Consider the following 20,646-nt stretch of genomic DNA (forward strand, 5'->3'; position numbering starts at 1 on the left):
TTGGGAATACTGACTTCTATGAAAGCCTCACCTGTGCAGATTCTTGATGTACAGGATGATGTTAGTTTAGCATTTACATTAATTCCCTGAAATGTCTTTTCATTGGGAGGAGGAAGCTTCAAAGCCAGACCTAGCTCTTAGTACAGTTTACAGCAGTGCTGGTTATCACAGGACTGGGTAATTGTGCTGTTTTTTTCTGGATCCTTTGGGAGCCTGGGTGTGCCTGGGAAGGAAGGTCATCTTCTTCTTTACTACTCTTTTTTCCTTCTCCTGCCCTTCCTCTTCTCTAGTAAATTGGTAGCCAGATTTATTTCCTTTACTCTCTGCCTACCCACATAACTGACAGAAAGAAATAAAAGAGGGATAAACCATAAAACTTCCTTGTTAAATGCATGTTATTTCCAAGAAGAAAAAAAAATGCAGCTGATTAATTTTAAAGACTTGAACTGTAACTTATTTTTTTCTTTTTCTCCTTTGTATTGGCAGGATAAAAAACTTTAACATGCCTCGTAGCCCTACATCAAGTGAAGATGAAATGGCACAAAGCTTCTCTGACTATTCTGTTGAGTCTGAATCAGACAGCTCCAAAGAAGAAACTATTTATGACACAATTAGAGCAACTGCAGAAAAGCCAAGCAGCAGAATGGAAGACAGTCAGAGCAACACTTTAGTGATTCGAATTATCATACCTGACTTGCAGCAAACGGTAAGGCAGAGTGCACTGCAATCAAACAAAGTGAAATTAATGATTAGCTTTGCTGGCTTCAACCTGCACTACATCTGTTCCCTATTTTTACTTTCTTTTTTGATTTTGACATATTACAGAAAAAATTAATGTTTTGTTTTAATGCCTATGCTTTGTACCCCAGTGGGTTATCTGACTGATTGCCTCAAGTAAAGGCACCATCCCTTCCAAGAGAGTTTAGTGTGTTGACCTGATGAAAGCCACTTGTTCATAAAGCAAAATATCTCTCTGATCTGCATTCAGAGATTTTGGGTAAAAGAAAGAGACTTAGGAATCCATAGCTTTATAAAAAAATCACATGTTAACTCTATGAAAGCCATATATATATATATATATATATATATGGCTTCTCTAGTTCCTTTTCTCCTGAAATAGTTTGTGATTGACACTAGACTGGGGTCCTGCAAGAGGTCATCAAATTCTCTTTACTATATTTGTTGTCTTTCTCTGTCAACCTGCCTCACAAAAGACATCCCTTTTAGAGAGCCTGTGGCTTTTAGAGTGTAAAGATGAGGAAAAAAAGCACAAATAAACCTTTCTTTCCTCCTTTGCTGCTGTGCCTTTACTACAGGGTGTTGTTTCTGAACCGTCCAACCAGAGAAACCAACACTAGTGCTGTGATAGGAATAACAGTGTCATGCTGGAAAAGGTCTTGGGAGAGACTGATTCCATCCAGAACCACAATTTGTCTGAGTTTGCTATTAATTATCTGAATTATCCTGGGTCTCCTTGAATGCTGCTGTCAGGATTTTCAAAAAATCCAGGATTTTCAAAAATAGCCTTTTGAAATTTCCATGATTATCGTCCATTCCATGGATGTGAGCCATGTACATCACTCTGTGCTGACATGTAAGAGCTACACCATGCCCTGCTGCTGTTCAAGATCTAGCTCATGAAACCCTTCCTTTCTTCTTAATTAAGTTCATTTTTAGGGTGATAGAGATGGGCTGGATGCAGCCTGACAGGGAAAAGCTGTTTTGACAGTGTGCCCTCAGGTGTGGTTCTGGAGCTCTTTTTTGATCATCTTACCAGCTTGCTGTATCTGTGACCCCGTCAATGAACAGATCCATGAAAATGGAATAGAAACTCCAGCTTTTCTGCTATGTTTACTCTGCTGTTAAAACCACAGGGATAGTAGCTTCCTGAAGTCCTCTCATTTAATTACTCTGGTTTTAAATCAGTAATAATTTATTTATTGTCATTATCAAGACAGATTTAAAAATTGATTTTATCATTTGTGCATTTTTATTGCTTTACTTTTTGTATTTCTTTTTCCTTTTCAATAAACTCTTCATGAAAAGTAACTGAATTAAGTGATTCTAAAGCAGCTGATGTATTTCTTATTTAATTTATCAGCCCACAAACTCCTTGTGCAGGAAAGTGAAACCTGGATTCAGGTTAGCAAACAGAAATATTGGTGGATTAAATGTAGTGAAGAGTTTGAGCTGTTGTACAGCTACAAGCCAGAGCAAGCATAGGCCCCATTTCCTGTATAATTATACTTAATTTAACATATGAGGTGTTTAAAATTAGTCTGTTTAATCAAAGAAGCATGAAGTAACATAATTTAGTTTTCTGCTTTTTTTGGTTTTTTAGGGAGCATGATCAAGACTATATTTATTCTAAGGAAGATAAGTTCAGGGGTTTAGATAAAATTCAGCCCACTGGGAAGCTTTAAAGCCAAACTCCCCGAGAATGAAGTTTGCTTGTGTGCAGTGGCTGTGGTACAAACTGCCTTTATTCCACTGCAGGTATGAGATAAGCACCAAGCACCACGAGTAGGATGTGCTGCCATGGAAAGCTTTATAAATTACCACACATTGTAGGAAGTCTGTCTTGTTGCTCTTTTATTCTCATTTGAAACTTAGAAGACAATGTGAACCTTGACAAGTTCATACAGAGCCCTTAAGAACAATTGCTTTTCAGTTCTTGTATCACTTATTTTTTTTGTCTCCTTCTCAGTTTGGGTGATAACCCAATTTACTGAAACATGACTTGGTAGAAATGGGAATTTCTCATTGCCTCTGTGCATGACCTGTATTCATAAGTGTCATCCTTCTCATAGGAGGGTGGAGAATATTTAAATGAATAACTAAAAGATTTTCTGAGCTCAGTAAAATTCCTCAGGGAATGGAGAGCATGGAAAGCCCTCCAGTCTCAAGTAGCATGGGTAAAACAGCTGTGTTATCTGGCATATATTATTTGGTCTGAATCCAGGCCCAGTCATCTTGTATCCATTTCCTTTTCCAGCCTATGTAGGAACTAATCCCAAGTGATGCTGCCTCTAAGTGAAATCAGTCTGGTTCTTCAGGAGCTGTTGTCAAGGAAATCTCCTTTACCTTGATATTCTGACAGCAATGGTGTTTTGTGCTTAGAATTGCTCTTTGCCACAGACACTGAGAACACTTTCTGTCAGCCAGTGGTTTTAAGGAATGTTTTCATCAATTTATTATCAACACAAGGTGCTTGTTCCACTCTTGTTTTACCCTGTTCTTGTGCTCCCCCTGGGTTATGTCTAAAGTCAAAATGCTCAAATCCATACATTTTATTAAATTCTGAGCCTGAGATGGGTTTGAGTCGGCTGAAGACTTCTCTGAGATACTTTCTGCCCATCTGTTTCGCTGCTCCACTGCAATAATGAGCATTTACTGATTCCTCCCTCCCCGGGTTTGGTGCTTTTCAAATGATATTAGGCTTTCTATGCAAAATATTGTTTGGTAAGTTGCAGTTTGGTATAGCAACAGCTTAGGTTGGAGCCCCTTCTTGATGTTCTGTTTCTGTGTTTCTTTTTATACTTTTGTATCCTTTCTTTAATTTTTTTTAAGTTATTTGTTGGGTTTTAGGATTAAGAATATTTTCCTACACTGATTTTGCTTCTCAGATAAAACACTTTGTTTACTTTGTGCACTTTTTACCTTTAAAAAAGTAGGAACCCAGTTGTGACAACTGCAGCTTGAGTCCCATTTTTCCTTGGGATGCCTCCAGTTTCACTTGTTTCCAGACTGTGCTGCCTCATAGATACTCCAGATTTTCTTTTGCAACTTTTCTCAAGTATTCTTCTGTATCCCACTTTGTGCCTGATAGTTCCTTGCTGCTTTCTGTTTGCTCTTCCTTGTTTTATCTTCAGTTTGATAAGAGAATTTTTGTGCTGCTGGTATCTGTCCATATGCCCTTGATGTGGGCAGGTGATCTTCTGACAGCCTGGCTGGACTGGTTTTTCTGACCTGTCCTCTCATGAATTCTGTGTTTCCCGAGTGCAGCCTGATGAAGGAGAGCAGTGTTGCAGCAGAGAATCAAGCTGAACACAGCACAAACCAAAATGTGGGACTTGCTCCCTTTTCTTTCAATGCCAAACTCTCATTTGTATTTCCCATTTTTTGGCTGTCTCATCTTTAATATCACCATCTCCCATTGAAAGGAATAATTCATATTTTGATATCCTGCAGTACAGGCAGCAGTACAAACCATTTTGTCATGTCCCTCAGTCACAGCACAGTTTGTGTGATTGACAGCTGAGCAGAAAGATGTGTTTGCTGATTGATTTTAAGCAGATAAATATTATCCCTCAGACATTCTGTATGATAAGCATTATTCCTGCTGAATTAATCTCTTCCCTTCAGCTGGGGGAGTTGTGTTTTCCCTGGCTTCCCATCCTGCCCTTCACTGAGTGACTTGCTCTCACCAGTGTGCAGGAATGCAAGATTACAACTGACCGTGTCTGCTGTGATCCAAGGAGCTTTCACATCCCAAACACAGGCCTTGCATCTCAGCAGCCAGTGCTGACGTGCTGTCTTGCTGCTACACTTACTTTTGAGGGGCCTGCTGTGGTTTTGACAGTGACTTTGAGCCACTCGGGGCTTTTTTTTTTGGCTCTTCTTTGTGTTTTTTTTTACAGTGAATGTATCTGTCACTGCAAAACATCTTTGTTTCATGTGTTTCTGTAGTTCCTTGTCACTGAAAGAGCTCTATTCTTTAATATTTTTTCTTGCCATTGAAGATTAGGAAAAGTTGTCCTTTTTTTTTGCCTCTACTGGTGCCTCCTTTCCTTGTGGCCACCATGCCACGTGTGCCTGATGAATTGTTCCTTATTTCATAACTGGAACAGCCTGTGTGTAGGTCCTGCTGTGACTGAGCTGATGTTTCCTCGGGATACAGAGTGTGGCAGTAAGTAATGACTTGTCTGCAGGATAGAGGGGGTGGCTGTGGTGCTCCCTGCCTGGAGAGCTGCCAGGAGGACACAGAGGCAACACAGTGCAGTTGTTCCAGGGGCAGGCTGATGGAAAATGCACCTTATGCAGCATCTGAGTGGTTCTTTTTATCCTCTTGGTCAGCACCTGCCTCTGAGAGAGTGGTAACAGCTCTACTTCTATCCTGCCTGGCTTCATGGAAAGCATAAATAATCACTTTTCTCACTAGTTTCACTTTTCCCAGCCTGAAACATTTTGGTAGCAAAAAAGTCTCCAGTTATCAATTTACTTTTTACATAACTGATCTTATTTAATTCTAAATTGCTAATGGAATCAGGTTTTTTTTACAATAAGCCCGCTTTTGTTTCTTATGAATCACTGGAAGAGCTGGAGCTCTCACTGAATTAGTTTGTGAAATATTTGCCTGCCATCAAGAACAGAGAGAACACAAGAATAGACTGAACAAAATTGAATATGTTGGATTCTCCAGGTGCATTAAAAATCAGTAGACTTAATTAAACTGTGATCAGAAGTAACTGCTTTGTATTTTTAAAATCAAAGCAGTGTCATACAAGTCCAAAATTAGTTTGTTTCATGTAAGAAAGAATTTCCTTGGAGAAAAAAATACATGTAATTTCAACATTATCTTCCCATTTGAATAACACTCACTGAAATCTTTCAGATGTGTGGGTAATGTTAAAAGTTAGGCTCATTGCACATCTGGTAACTGACAGTTTTGCTGAGAATTGCTGATGTTTGAGTCTGAATCTTGTACTGAAGTTTGAATCCATGTAGGAGTCGTGGAGCAAATGAGGTTCTGAAGGAACACAGGGATTTCAAACAGATTTGCCTTGTTGCTAAGCCAATGCTGTAACTACTGGGATGTTTGGGGAGGAAAATACTTATTACAATCTACTTTGTATCCCTCTCTCCTTCCCTTCAGCATGTAAACCTCCCAAACTTTTCACAAAACATCTTGAAAAATAAAATAAGTAAGGGAAGTGAAAGCTGCTTCCTAGCCAGCCTTACTTGTGACAAAGTCTAACATTTCATTTTATGTTGAAGGCTGTAAAGGATTAAAGCAGAAACAGCATTGTGTGTTCAGGATGCACATCAGAGGCAATAAATTGCTTTCTGGGCATTGCCATCTGCTGGTACCTTGGAACCAGTGACTGCAGTGCAGGCAAAATCCCTGAACTCCTCAATCCCTGAATTCCAGCTTGGTAAGAAGCAGGGAACTGCAGGAGTTTGCCAAGGTTTCATGCCATTTCCTTAATGTTGTATCATTCCTCCCATAAACTTACTCTCAGATAAATGTAGCTAAAAGGGAAGTAGAATTCTTGCCTGAATACCAGTTTTTGATGAAATCTTTCTGGATCTAACTGACATCAGAACAGCCAAGAATCAAGTGGATAGTTAAACACCTTGTAACATCCCTTTTGAGCAGGTTTTCCATGAGGGTGCTCTCTCTCTGAGGAAGGATGTGTGTGTTCCCTGAGCTTTGTGGAAGGACTTGTAATGTCCTGTGTTTTCACAGTACTTGTGCATTAGGTATTATCAATACACAGCTGAAATAGAATTCTTGTTCAGCAATGTTTTGTCATGGAGTCTGTATATTTATTATGCATATTCCTACTATTCATGACATTTGTAAATTTTAGAATGTAAGACACTGTTGAAATGGTTTTTTTCCCACTATTTGGGTTTCTTAACATAATTTCTCTTTGCAGAAATGCATTCGGTTTAACCCGGAAGCTTCAGTGTGGGTTGCAAAGCAGCGGATTTTGTGCACTTTGAACCAGAGTTTGAAAGATGTCCTGAATTATGGACTGTTCCAGCCTGCAAGCAATGGGAGAGATGGGAAGTTTTTGGATGAGGAAAGACTTCTGAGGGAATACCCACAGCCAGTCAATAAAGGAGTTCCTTCACTCGAGGTATTTTTAGATCTGGCATCTGAAGCATTTCTATTCTGATACAAACTGTGCAGAAAGCTGTATTTGAGGTGTGTACATGCACCTGAATTACATCTGAGAAGTGCTTATCAGCAAGTCTGAGCTTGAACCCTTGCTCCCAGAAGTGCTGGCATTCCCTGCTCATGGAGCTGGTCCGTCCCCAAAAAGTTGCAGAGTCAGCCCTTCTGGGACAGTGGATTTTGGAGTTTTCCTTTGCTGAGGACACAGGACATGTGTCTTATTTAGTGATTTAATACAGAAATGTAAGTCTCTAGGTGAAGCTGTTGGATCTGTGATGTTTGCAATAGCAGTGCAGTAGTTGCTGGATAACCAGCCTTTGCCTTCTCCCAGAGAGAAGTTTCTGTCTCAGTGCAGCCTTTTTTAACCCCCACCTGGTTCCCTCTGTGCCATCCTTCAGAGTGCACAGGTTGCCTCTGTCTCCTCCTGGGACAGCAGTAAGGGAGGAGAGGGTGTGTGCTGGGATTTCCCCCTCTCTGTTGCTCCTGCAGAGGCTCTGCAGTTGGGGATAAGCTGGGCAGAACTTTCATGGTGCTGAACAAACTTGGAGCAGAGCCAGATCACGCAACACAGCAGCAAACTGGGGCATGAAACTGGCGTTTAATTAATTTTGATATTGCCTGTATGGTGGCAGATCAACCATTAATAATGTGTGGTTAATAGACTTACTCCACTATAACACAAATCCATGAGAAAAAAATCAAGGTCCTGAGAAGGCTTCAGGTCTTCCCTTTTCCAGGAGTTTTTTTCATAGTTTCAGTCACTGATGATCACATTACAGCTGTAAGGAAATTAAACAGACACTTTGTGTTTTGTCGTTTTTCATGAGTGTTGACTGCAGCAATTGAGGTGTTAAAAGTGATTTTGTGGAAAGCTGGTGTTAAAGCCTCATTCAGTGCCGTCCCTTTTCCAATAGACAGGCTGCATTCCTGGAATTCTGCATGGGACAATGAGAGAGTGGTAAATTATAGCTGTGGAAACCCCCATGACATTTGCTACAGGTCTTGCTTCTGCACCCAAGCTGCTCAGGATAAAATGGGACTGAGTTTCAGCCAAAAAGAGACAATCCTCAGAATCTCATTCACAAACCAGTCCTGTTCAACATCAGAACTATTCCCATGTGCAAGTTCCTCTTACATTACACTAAGGGATTTTCAGGTGTACTTTTTTTGATTTTATATTTCAGAAATGCTAAGCTGCAATTTTGAAATCGATATTTTTTTATTTAACATGTCTTCCCAGCTTTCTGCCTGAGACTATAAATGAAAGTGCACAGGAATCCTTGGGAAAAGTGCTTTTCAGTGTAATTCTTGCTTACTTCTGTAGATTCTAGAGGCTGATCTCATTTCTTACACACCTCCACTGATCTCATGTATTCATACAAGATATGAATTTTGCTTAAATGATGGAAAACTATATGAAATACTGAGCCTATTTCTAAAACTTTGCCTGAATCTACCATCACAGTGGATGGTACTTCCTGGTAAGATCAGAAAGTGATATTATGAATTTTAAGTCTAAGTTTTAAAATTTCTTCTCTTCTTCCCTCAGTTTCGCTACAAGAAAAGAGTGTACAGACAGTTCAACCTTGATGAAAAGCAGCTGGCCAAGCTTCACACCAAGGTATCCCAATTTCCTGCAGGAGTTAGCAATTACCCACAGTGGGTGTTGACATCAGTTGAAAAAATGTTTCATTTTTAGTAAAAATTTTATTTTTGAAATCAAAGGATGATTAATTTTTTGCTCTTTGTTTCAGGCCAATTTGAAAAAGTTTATGGATCATGTCCACCATCTCTCTGTGGAAAAAATGACCAAGATGTTGGACCGAGGACTGGACCCAAACTATCATGACTTAGAAAGTGGAGGTCAGAACAACTAAACTAAGCAGCATACAGGAATACCTTGAGTTAAATTGATTAACAGGGTGAATCTCACACATTCCTTCACAACTCTGAGCCTGTGCAATCTGTATGGCTTTGCTGTCCAAAGGAGATAATTGATAATTTTATAACAGTATTTTAAACTTTATTTTATAAAGTAACTTAAATTTATTTTATAATTTTGCTCACCTTTTTCCAAGTACATCCTCTTCTCTTTCTTAGAAACACCCCTAACTTTGGCAGCTCAGCTTGACAACACAGTAGAAGTGATAAAAGCCCTGAAAAATGGAGGAGCACATTTAGACTTCAGAGCCAAAGATGGAATGACAGCCCTGCACAAAGCAGCCAGAGCCAAGAACCAAGTAGCCCTCAAGGTAAACACTTTCAGGAGCAAATTATGTGTTATCTTGTTAAAAAAAAAAAAAAGGCATAAGTGAGACTGTTTTCAGTTAATTACTGTGTTGTCCTCCATGGATCCTTTAGGATGTGTTTGTTCTAGTGCTTTCTTGTGGCTTTCAAATCTTAGCATTTGCCTTCAATAAGGAGCCTTTTAATTTCTGATCTATCTTTTCCTGGTAGGAAGAAAAGTGGTGAAATTTAAGCTTATTCATTGATACACTGAGATCTGTCTGAGGAAATAGGAATAGCATTTATTGTTTCTTAATTCTTTGAAAGCAGCTTCCAGTGGCACAGATCGCACATTATGCTTTAACACAATGTCTTCTGTTTTCTTCTGTATTTTAACAGCTATTCTTAATTCACTCTGATGGTCTAGATGAAGTCTTAGATTTATGGGTTTTGCTTATTTCCTTTTGACAGATATTTAAATTTCATGACATTTTTGGTAAAGCACCTTGGAACTGAAGGTGAATGTGTTGCAAAGTGATGCAACATTTACAGAGCTGACATTTCTGAACCTAGTGAGAGGATGGAAACTGGACATTGCCACTCCTTCCTGTGCCATCCCCATAGATTCCTTTAGATCTTAATTCACCCAAGGTCATTTCTTGCTTAACTTAGTCTGTGCTGTGGCCCACTCTTAGCAGCTGATAAATATTTGAGCAAAAATGTTATGTCAATGATGAACCTTATACATACTTTTTCAGGTAAAGACCCTTTTTGTGGAAGTCCCTCCCAAATCTATTTTTCTGTGATTGCTTTCAGACCCTTTTAGAGCTGGGAGCATCTCCCAACTACAAGGACAGCTGTGGCCTGACCCCGCTGTACCACACAGCCGTGGTGGGAGGGGACCCTTTCTGCTGTGAGCTCTTGCTCCATGAACATGCTACAGTCAGCTGCAAGGATGAAAATGGATGGCAGGAAATTCATCAGGTAGGAAAGATTTGCTTTTTGTTTGGAGTTGGACTTGCATGAGGAAGTCGTTCATGATTGTTCTAGGGTTAAGCGCTATTTTGAAGTCCCTGCACATTCAAGTATGAAATTTCTTCTTTTTTCTATCTGCTTTTTCTACTTGTTTTTATTTATTCACTTTGCATCCTGCTATGGTGACTAAGAAGTAGAAAACTATTCTAGTGGTGCTCTGTAACTTTGAAATCCTCTGGTTACTGTGGATTTTGATGCAGAAATCGCACTCATCATATTTATGCCATGAACTCTTGGAAGTTTAGTTCCTGTTTGTGGCACTTCAGTAGGAACATGTAGCTCTTTCTTTTGGTTAGATGCCAGTGTCAGTGTCCTTGGTAATGCTCCTTCTGTGTTTGTCAGGCTGCTTTCCCCTTGTCTCTGCTGAACTTTACAGGAAGGTTTGGGTTGAGGATCCTGCTGCTGGGGTCCATCAGCCTCTCCCTGTCGTCTCCAGAAATGCCTGAATGCTATCCATCAGTTGTGTAAAAATGCTTTATTGATTTCCCTTTGCACAGTGATAAACTCAGTAATATACAGAGTTCAAAGATTCTAACAGTCCCAATGTCATTGCTGCAACTTTGTCATGTCTCTGTATGGATGAGTTTGGAAAACTACAAAAATTGGAACTGCTGTAATATGAGATAAAGATACAAGTAATCAACCTTACAGGTCTGCCTGGGTCATCTTGACTCAATTTATTTTCTGTGCACTAAATTCTTTAGTACACAGATTTTTTTTTTCTTGGAAAGAAATGGGAGGTAGCTTTGGCACCCATTTGGGCAGGAATTGGAGCTTTTTCACTAAGTGGGTCTAGGTCAAGGTTGTGTGGATCCATCTCTAGATTAGGGAGAAAGAAAAGCATTATTTTTTAACCATATTTTCTGAGGATATGGAGGAAATGGGTTTTCTAGATCAAAGTATTGCCCCATCTGTACTCCATAAAAATACAGAGAAAATGTCCCTCTTTCTAAACCCTAGCCTCATGCACATAGGGTTATTATTTCTCATAATGAAATAGAGCTTTCCAAACTCCCTGTGTTGGTTGTAATCCTAAATAAATCAATGTTTACATCTGGGTTAGGAACAATCTGTTTTGATGAATCAATAATTCAAACATTCCTCAATGAAATAAGAAGGATGGGGAGTTAATTTGTGCCCTGAGCAGTCCACTTAACTTTTCTCTTCTAAATTGTAGATCCAAGACAGGTGTGTCAGTCTGTACCTCCCACTGAATTCAGGAGTGACTGAATGGATTTCTATACCTTTATGTCTTACCTTAAATTCTGATTTATGTAGGAATGATGCTGATCTAAGATACCACAAAGTAGAGGAGAAAGATGTCAAGTAAAAGAGGCCATGGACTAGAATCACTGTGATTTTTCTAAAGCTTATTTGCCAATCAGGAAAGCTTCTAATTTCTGTGAATCTTCTTCATAGAGGCTTATTTCCAAAAAGCCAGGGTTGAAACTTTTATTTGTGTGACAGATAAAGTAACTCTTGAAGATTTCCCCCTGTTTTTGAGCAGTGTCCTGTGTATGTTGTGTGTCTGTTTGACATCACAGAACCAAGAAGATTTACTTGGATTTTGGCCAGATTTTCTTTCTAAGGCCTCTAAGCAATTTGAGGAAAAAGCTCTGGCAATTTGATCATCTTCAGTGCCATCTGGTGGGCAGCGTTCCGGAGTGTAGCAGGACAACAACTTGTCACATTTGAGTCATGAATATTAGTGGATAAAAAGTTCCAAAGGCAGTATTTTCCTGATCCCTTGGGCTGCCATTCCCAAAATATTTAGATGGTTAAGCTCAAGCACAGGATTGCTGTACCTGAAGCACCCACATTGGAATTGGTGCAGGAATGCACATCTGGGTATCTGTGCTCCCATCAGAGAACCAGGTGTGATTCTAAAAATTAGACCCTCAGTAAGAACAGCACCTTCTCTGCTGAAAATCTTGCCTAGCCTTTGGTGTAATAACCAGAATATTGATTTATCCCTGCCCAGGCTTGCAGGTACGGCCACGTCCAACACCTGGAGCACCTCCTGTTCTACGGCGCTGACATGTGCGCGCAGAATGCCTCGGGGAACACGGCCCTGCACATCTGTGCCCTCTACAACCAGGTGAGAGCCCCTGCAGGGACAGAAATGTCCCCAGCAGCAGCTGGGAGATCACAGAATCACAGGATGGATTGCCTTGGAAGGGAACTTGAAGATCATCCAGTTGCAATGCCCTTCCACTACACCTCATCGCTCCAAACACCATCCAACCTAGCTTTGAACATTCCAGGGATGAGCCATCCACAACTTCCCCAGGACTTCACCTCCCTCTCAGGGGGGAATTCTCTCCCAATATCTGATCTAAACCTGCTCTCTTTCAATTTAAAGCCTTTCCCCTTCATCCTATCACTACATTATTTTATATGCAATGAAGTGCTTCAGGTATTAAAAAATGATCTTGCAATCTGGAAAGAACATAGTTGAAATTATTTTAGTGCTGTTTCATTCACTGATTAGGCTGCTCATTGCAGGTAGAAAGAGTATGGATATTAAAAAATAAAACATTATACTTTACCAGCTTTTTTGGGTTTGATTCATATCTAGGTATTTGTTTCCTGTACAGCATTTATTGCTGTTAGTCCATAATTTAACTTAGAATTAAATAAGAAAGAGTTACAAAATACTGTGGAATTGTCTCTATACAGAAGATACTGGATTCTTTGTCTACAACTTGTGTAGTCATTTACAAGTTGCAGAACCTTTTGATTTGGTAGCATTTTATACTCTCTTTGTAGAGATAGAATGGGGAGGGGATGAGTTTTAGAACTAAGTTAAAATTCAGCACATGGAATATTTCATTGAATTTGGAAAGCATGAGATGTGACTGTAAACAGTGAAACATCTGTTAAAGGATCTGCTTCTTAATTAAATTACCATCTTATTTTTTTTCTAAAGTCTTGTCAAGACAGATTCCTCAATTAGGTCTAAAATGCCCTCAGCTTAAAAAAAAAAAAAAAAAAAAAAAAGATTTTGCAGATAATTGGACATTTTTCAACACCATACACTTTTAGTAAAGTTTATGCAGTTTGAGGTGGGAATTAGAGAAATCCTGTAGAATTACAGCATTTTCCATGAACAGATGTGTTTTCCTGACCTCGGCAGAAGTTATTCGGCAGGAGACTTAGACTCTAATTGAAACTGCATCTACAAATTTTCAAATATTACACAGTCACTAAGCTTGGCTTGGTGAATAGAACTTCAACATATTCTGCCTGCACTGTTGTCCTTCTGTTTTCCTTCATCAGGTATGTGCAAATGCAGAGTTTCCCTTGGGGTGCTGTGAACCTTAACCTGTGCTGATTTTGCCAGTGCATTTTTTTTTTAATGCAAAGTTGTTATTGGTTCATGTGGAAGGAACGGTGCTGCCTTTTCCAGCTGGAGAGGATGGGAAGGACGGCAGTGCCCCTGTTACCTCCAGATTCCTGTAGATGGAGTCGTTACCCGTTTGATCTTCCCTTCCCGTTTCCCTGGGGAATTTTCTTTGCTTACTTTCTGAAGTTGGTAAATTTGTTTTCCTGGATGTCACCGAAGTCCTGATCTGAATAAACTCTTGGTTTTGGAAGTTATTCCATGGCCATGCAGTAAGTCTGTTTTTTTCTGGGATGAAATGTGCCCTCTTTCACTGGGAGGACTGGATCTGAGATGAAGGCTGTTGTAGTATTAAAATTGAATACAATCTGACAGGTGGGGAGGAAACAAAAAGGAGCAAACGTGAAGTTAAGAATGCTTCTGTTTGTTTCAAAAAAATAAAAATAAATAAACAAACGAATGCAATACTTAACCCATTTTTTTTAATGTTGAACAGCTCTTTGACAACTTTTGGCAAAAGCTTTCGAGTCACAATCAATTAATAAATCCCTTTGCATGTTTTTGTTACACTGCAGGCAGCTCAGTTAAATTTGTAGAGAGTTTTTGAATGTATAATTCTTTTGGTGTTGTAATGTTGGGTGATTTATTCTGATAAACAAATGAATAATCACCCAATAAATACAGTATGTTGTTCAATATAATTATTATATCTTCAAGTTCTTGATTAAAATTGGGCATTGATCAGTTGTTTAGAGATAGAGAAAATGCAACTAAAGTGCAAATTTCTGTGCAAGCAAATGAGACTATCTCAGTTAATTGTATATCATTAAAAATTATAATCTAAGAGATAATTGTTAATTTACCATCTTGATCCATTCTGTTGTTTTTCAGTTGAGGAAAAGGTAGGATAACCTCCTTTCCAGATACATTTAGGGCAGCCCTGTGATGGGGAGACTTAATGGGACCAAGAATCCATCGTGAGAAATTAGAAAGCACAATGACAGTAATGATTTTCAATCATAATTTCTGCAAATTAACCTGTGACTCAGAGTCTAGTAAATAAGCTTCATTTCTGTCACTAAAATACCTAAATTATGTACTTTCTCTTCTCTGACTGCAAATTTGCTGTTCAAAGTGAAGGGTAGCACATCCAAATACCTCATTAGGTAGAACTCCATAGCATAACTTTCAAGACAACACTGAAAGCACAAGAAAATTAAGAACAATGTTTGCAGTGAGGGAATATAAAACTCTTTTGAAATGTGAATTGATTTGCATAAGACCCTAAGATAAACATTAAAGATGACAAGTAAGAAACAGTGTCCATACAGGAATCATCAAAAATTCTGAGAATCCACTCATAACCTCCAAGAATTTCTACCAGATTGTGGGCAGTCATATTTAACAGGCATGGAGAGCAATGATTTAACCAATGCATTGTATTGGCCAAATTAAATTGTTTTTAAGTCATTTCCTTCGCAGATTTTCTCAGTTTGGAGGATCTGAAGCCAAATTTTCCTCCTAGTGCTGTAACTCCTAGCATTTTTAGGGGAAAAGAGAGGCAATAAGGCTGGTCAGTGTAGTGTGTATGGGCAGATCAAAGAATTTCATGTGTACTGTGAAAAAAATAATCATACATTTAATATTGAAAAAAGTCCCCAACAAAATAAGTGGTAAAACTGCTTTGTTTAACTTTTAGCAGGAGGGAAGGATATAATTCATCCCAGTTCTGTGAACAATACTGTTTTTGCAACAATGTAGGCAAAAACCCCATATGGGAGTCAAATTTGTGAAAAATTTGATTTGTCAAATATGGAACTTTGTCAGTACAGTTGCTTAGAAATTTAATAAGGTATTTACTAGTTGTATTCCTGCATGTTTCTTTACACTTGCCTAGTGTTTCTAGTATACTGCAGAGCACCTGAAGCCCTGTCATTTTTAAAATGCTGTTTTAACAATTTAAGTTTTCAGATAATTTATTTGGTTTATTTTTATCATGAAAATATAGACCAACCACCTCATAACCTCTTAGCAGCCACAGTCTTTTTAGTGCCAAAGGATCTTTATGAACAAGTTTTCTTTTCCATCATTTTCAGGAGAGCTGTGCAAGGGTGCTGCTGTTCCGGGGAGCCAACAAGGAGATCAAGAATTACAACAGCCAGTCTCCATTTCAGGTAAAAAAGGAAATATCTCTTCCCCTTAAAATATTGGGAAGAAAACATCAAATGAACTTGGGTTTGGGGAGAAGTCACACCGTACAAGGCTGAACACAGGTGTGGAAGGAGTGAGTGAAGACTTTGGTTTTTATCTAATTCACTAAGTGGAGATGTCCTGGAATAATTAGGAATGAGAGGAACACACCCTTAGGTGACACTGTTAATGAGTTTGAGAATTCTGTGAGCTGTTTTTGGCAGAAGATGAAATCCTTGGTGTTCTGCAGTCAGATGTGCCTTGCTCTTTACTGATCTCCAGTATCATGTAAGAAAGATCCAAGATTTGTGTAAGAGTGGTCCAAGGATTGTCTGAGCACTTTGGTTTGCTTGCCTCCTCTTGATTTAGCCAAAAAGAAACTCATCCTTCCTTGGATGTGAGGCCAAAGAGATGGGCTAAGTTTCAGGCATGGGATTGACTTAGTGCACTGTCGGCGTTAGAGGCTGAAGCTGCCATCTGTTATCTCCAAACGAAAATGGAAGTCTTGCTTTGGATTAGCCAAAATTTTGTCTCCATTTTCTGATATGAAAGCACTTTCAGTAAGCCTAGTTAAAAATCCAAATGGAGGAGAATTGTTTGTCCAAAGGGTTGTGAGATATGGCTGACAACCTCAAGCCCTTATTTCTGAAGCAGGCTTAATTAGCTTGGATGTCAGAGAAACATTCCTAATGCAAAGTGATGTGAGAAATCAGGATGGAAACTGTAATATTAAAAGAAAAAAACACAGGAAAATAAAAAACAACCAACAAACAAAAGCCAGAAGAATTTTTTTCAAGTTACAAAAATCAGTGCTTCTGGAAGAATGATGACACAGTGACATTAACAGGAACTGTGCTGTGGTGAAACAGAATGGGGCTGTTTCTCCAAACCAAGGGGTTTTTCAACTAAAAGAAATCCTGATTTGTCTTTCCTTGGTGTGTCTTCCCCGTTGCCTTTTGACCCACTTTGGATAATGCTGGCAGAGGATTCAAGGGACAATGCTTTGACAAGTGAAACAGTTGGAATTTTTGCTGGATCCATGTGAGTCTCTGAGTTAACTCCTCCAAGTTTGTGTAGTTACAGGGCTTTCAAAAAAACCTCAGCCAAATATTTCTGTATCAGTTTAATTCCCTCCATGTTTTGAAGGGTTTCTGGGCCTAAGTTGTGCATCTCATAAGCTTAAGAGTTCTGTTTATAAGCCCCAGCCAGATTATTGTTTACTTTTGGGACCACTTTCCTCAAACTGGGGAAATGGTGCATTAATGATTTTATTTTAGACACCATTTTCAGACTGCTAATAATTTTCCATCTAAATACATGCTAAGCACAAATTCACAAAGTACTGGCTAATACTTTTCTCTGCACCTCAGAATTATGAAGTGATCAGTGGAGCAAGAGAAAACCCTAATTATTGGAGGGATGTGTTCCAGAGTAATCTCTTGGATTATTATGTTACTTTATGTTTTTGAAGTTAACTTTCCTTTTTGGTTTAGGATTTTATAGGAGAGAGTAAATGTCACACAGAAGAGTTTTCATTTGTCTTCCTCTTTGTGCTGACAGCTCCAACATTCTTGGTCTTAGAAGAGAAAAAGGTGAAGGGAATGTAGAAAAAGTTCTGTTTTATCCCAGTGGAGTGAGTAGAGGAAATCCCAATGCCAGCCCTGCAATAAAGCAGCCTTAGAGAATTAATTCTTTGCCATCTGTCTGTTGCTGACCCAGTCGATCAAACACCACAAGTGGAGCTGTTATAAAATTATGCAGAATCCCCTTGAGTTAATAGGATTTTGCATACTAAAAATGTTTGCTCATGTAATCAGCAAGCAGGAACATTGAGGCATCTCATATGTACATAATGAGAGCGGTTGTAGCTGCAGCATCTATTCCTTTGAGTCACCTCCATTATGTCCCTTTCTCAGAAACATTAAAAGGAGGATTCTTTGGAGTTGCTGCTCAGAAAATTGATGATATGAAAGCTGGGCTATTCTGTAGAAACAGCAGGATCCAGACATTTGTAGATAAATTTGTGTCCTGTTTTCAAGGCCTGCCAAGGCTTCGTTTCTTTTGATGAAAATTAGTGGCAGAGTTTGTATCAGGCATCAGTGTCCAATGAATGTGGTGCACCAAAAAGAATAAATGTGCACGTGCTCATTTCTCACCAAATCACAGGGCTTGTTAAAGCAAGCATAGATGCACTAGATGACAGGAAGTAAAAATAATCTGAGCTGAATTCTGTGCCGCTTAATTCAGGGATCCCACACCCTGCCCTACCTGGGATCTGGGTGTCCTTTTTGCCTTTTCAGTGTCCAGCAGAGTTAGCATTGGAATGGCATTATCAGGTGTTGAGGACACACAAAAAGCTTGGCTGTATTTCCCTGTTAAGCACCTAACCTTGTGTTAGCTGCCTTTGCAGGGATGTGTTTCATCCTGACCCATTCCTGGGTTACAGAGTCAGCAATTTTGGTGTTGGGTACAGCTGATGTCACCCATTGCTGAACGTCTGCAGAACATGGAGTCAGCAGAAATTTTCCTGTGTTTCATATTTAGCAATTTGAGGTGAGATGAAACTTGTGCCACATCATTATATTATATTGCCAGTTCTGTTTATTAATCACTTACTCAGCCCATCTTGGCAGGGCCATCTAAGTAACTTACATGCTATTTTATTAGTTTTTATTTTATTAGTGAAACCTCCAGAAACAGCCTTTCAGAAAAGCCATGCTATCCCATTGCTGTCCACAGTTACTTGGTTTTCCACACATTTCTTGTGCTTCTGCGTTAATGTAAAATAATTCATTGCCTATCTAGCAAATATTAATCCAATAGCTCAGCAATCTGAGTTTAGCAGTATTTACAAGCTGTTGAAATGAAGTAAGTTAAAATGACCATACACCTTGTTTATCAGGTCTTTCTCTTTTAGTGATCAGCAGCTCCATATGAATAATTCAAATGGGCAATAAAATACTATTTTAGCTAATAGTGCTAATAATTAGTCAGTGTTTTTACAACAAATGTGTTTCCATGTACAGAGCAGCTATTCTGAGGTGGCATTTAGTGCCACCTTTTAAGGGCAGAGTTGTACCTGAGAATGGTTTGTGTCTCAGGTGTCCCTAATAATTGGCCTTTGCTGTCCCAGACCAGCCTGAATAATCCATGTGCCCTACATCCCATGGATTGCAGGAGGAACAGCAATCTTCCAGCTCCACTGCAGGTAGAATTGCTCCTTTCAGTGTGTTGGCCCTGCCTCTATTTTCAATTGCTCACTTTTTAATTTTTTTTTTGCCAGGTTTGAATCATTTTAACTGAATTTTTTCATGCCTGCTATCTCTGTTATTTGGAAAAACAAAATGATTCAGCTCTTTTGGAGCCTGGGCAAGGGAAAACATGTGTTGTTTTCCTCACACTGAAAAACTCTGCTGACCCACCCCTCCTTGTGCTCTCTCCCCTGTTGTTATGTTGTGGTGTTAAGTTTTATTTTCTTTTATCGCCCTGTGTGCTGATCTCCATGTTAACAACCTGGCAGTGGGAACTGGTTTCCAGACTGACTCAGACACAGGGGCTCCAAAACCAGGAGTAGGAACTAAACCCATGGATTTGGAAGCTGAACTGGCTGCGGGGAACACAGACACAACTGGGCATTTTCACTAGAATGACTTCCCAAAGCCCAGTTTAGATTTAGATTATTGGCATTTTAAATTTCCCTCTCTTGGGTAAGAATTACAGATGAAGGACAAAAAGTTCTTCTCAGGTTTTTTTCTTTTGGAAAGGGTGTGACTAGCTAATTTTAAACCCCAAATCTTCATCAGGTGCCTCAGAAAGGCATCATCACAAATATAAAATAATGCTTCTTGTCATAATGTTCAAGTATGGAACCATTGTGTTCATGGAGCACTTGAATTACACAAAGACTTTGCTTTTTCCACATATTTATTTCCATCTTAATTCCTTTTGTGAAGCACCTGTGTGAACAATGAATCACTGAATATTGGGTATAGTTGGCAAAAAATACAGCTATGAGCTCATGATGCATTCTGCCTTTAGTCAGACTTCAAGCTTTTTCCAGCTTTTTTTCCTGATTTCAGTCAAATAATGGAACTTACTCATACTTAGAAAAAGATATAAATCTATACAAGTGATCACCCCAGAACAAACGATGGATTTTTTCCTTTAAAAATCAAAAATGTATGTGAGTCTGTATATATGTTGGTGCACTCAGCACAATTTCTTAAAAACACATAATTAAAATAAAAATAATAATTAAAAGGAAGGGGAATAATTGAAAGGGTGGAAATTGATATTAGGGGAAGTAGTGGCAAATGAAATATTCCTGAGACTATTAGGAGATACAGGAGCATAAAAATACATATGGATACAAAATAGAGTAAAATTGATTCCTCCTGACTCAGGGATGGTTTTCTTAGTGCTGGCTGCTCCCTTCTGACTTTTGTTTTAACCCTGTCATTTTTCAGAAAAGCGGCCAAATGGAAGTAAAGCATAAAAGAATGAAATTGCATGATTACCTTTTATTGAGAAAAGCAAAATATTGCCATGCTTGGAGACGCTAAAAATACTTAACTGCAGGATGTGTCTTCATTTTTGTAACCAAAAGCAAACTCTGGAGGAGTCTCCATGTGACCATCTGTTGTGTTGTGTTCCATGTAAATGATCCAAGACCCCTCTTTTCCCCCTTTCCCCATTCTCTCTGTGCTTAGTCAGGGCTGTCCAGCTGACATGCCTCATGTGTTGCCACAGGCAGTCCAATTTCTTTGGGAAAAGTGCACTTTCTGAGGTAGCTAGAAGCCAATCTGTTATCCCACCAGAAAAAAGTTCAGAAGTTACAAAAGGGGACAAATAAAGTAAAATGTAAGGTTCACCACCAGCTCTTGCCTTAAAGTAAGAAAGGCTTGAGTGTGATTCAGACACAGTTAGTTGTTGTGGGTGAAGGTACAAG

The 20,646-nt window shown here is 39.1% G+C and overlaps 1 protein-coding gene across 1 annotated transcript in view; it reads left to right on the top strand.

Annotated features, from left to right (window-relative positions):
* The first annotated feature begins 502 nt into the window (after nt 1–502).
* SHANK2 (SH3 and multiple ankyrin repeat domains 2) overlaps nt 503–20,646 on the top strand; it is a 247,483-nt gene continuing 227,339 nt past the window's right edge. The window contains exons 1-8 of the mRNA XM_058026177.1: nt 503–706; nt 6,663–6,866; nt 8,454–8,525; nt 8,659–8,767; nt 9,005–9,156; nt 9,947–10,114; nt 12,147–12,263; nt 15,605–15,682. Coding sequence (XP_057882160.1) covers nt 503–706; nt 6,663–6,866; nt 8,454–8,525; nt 8,659–8,767; nt 9,005–9,156; nt 9,947–10,114; nt 12,147–12,263; nt 15,605–15,682 — 1,104 coding nt within the window. The remainder of the gene's footprint in view (nt 707–6,662; nt 6,867–8,453; nt 8,526–8,658; nt 8,768–9,004; nt 9,157–9,946; nt 10,115–12,146; nt 12,264–15,604; nt 15,683–20,646) is intronic.

This window comes from Melospiza georgiana, chromosome 6 (assembly GCF_028018845.1).
Source record: "Melospiza georgiana isolate bMelGeo1 chromosome 6, bMelGeo1.pri, whole genome shotgun sequence".
NCBI lineage: Eukaryota > Metazoa > Chordata > Aves > Passeriformes > Passerellidae > Melospiza > Melospiza georgiana.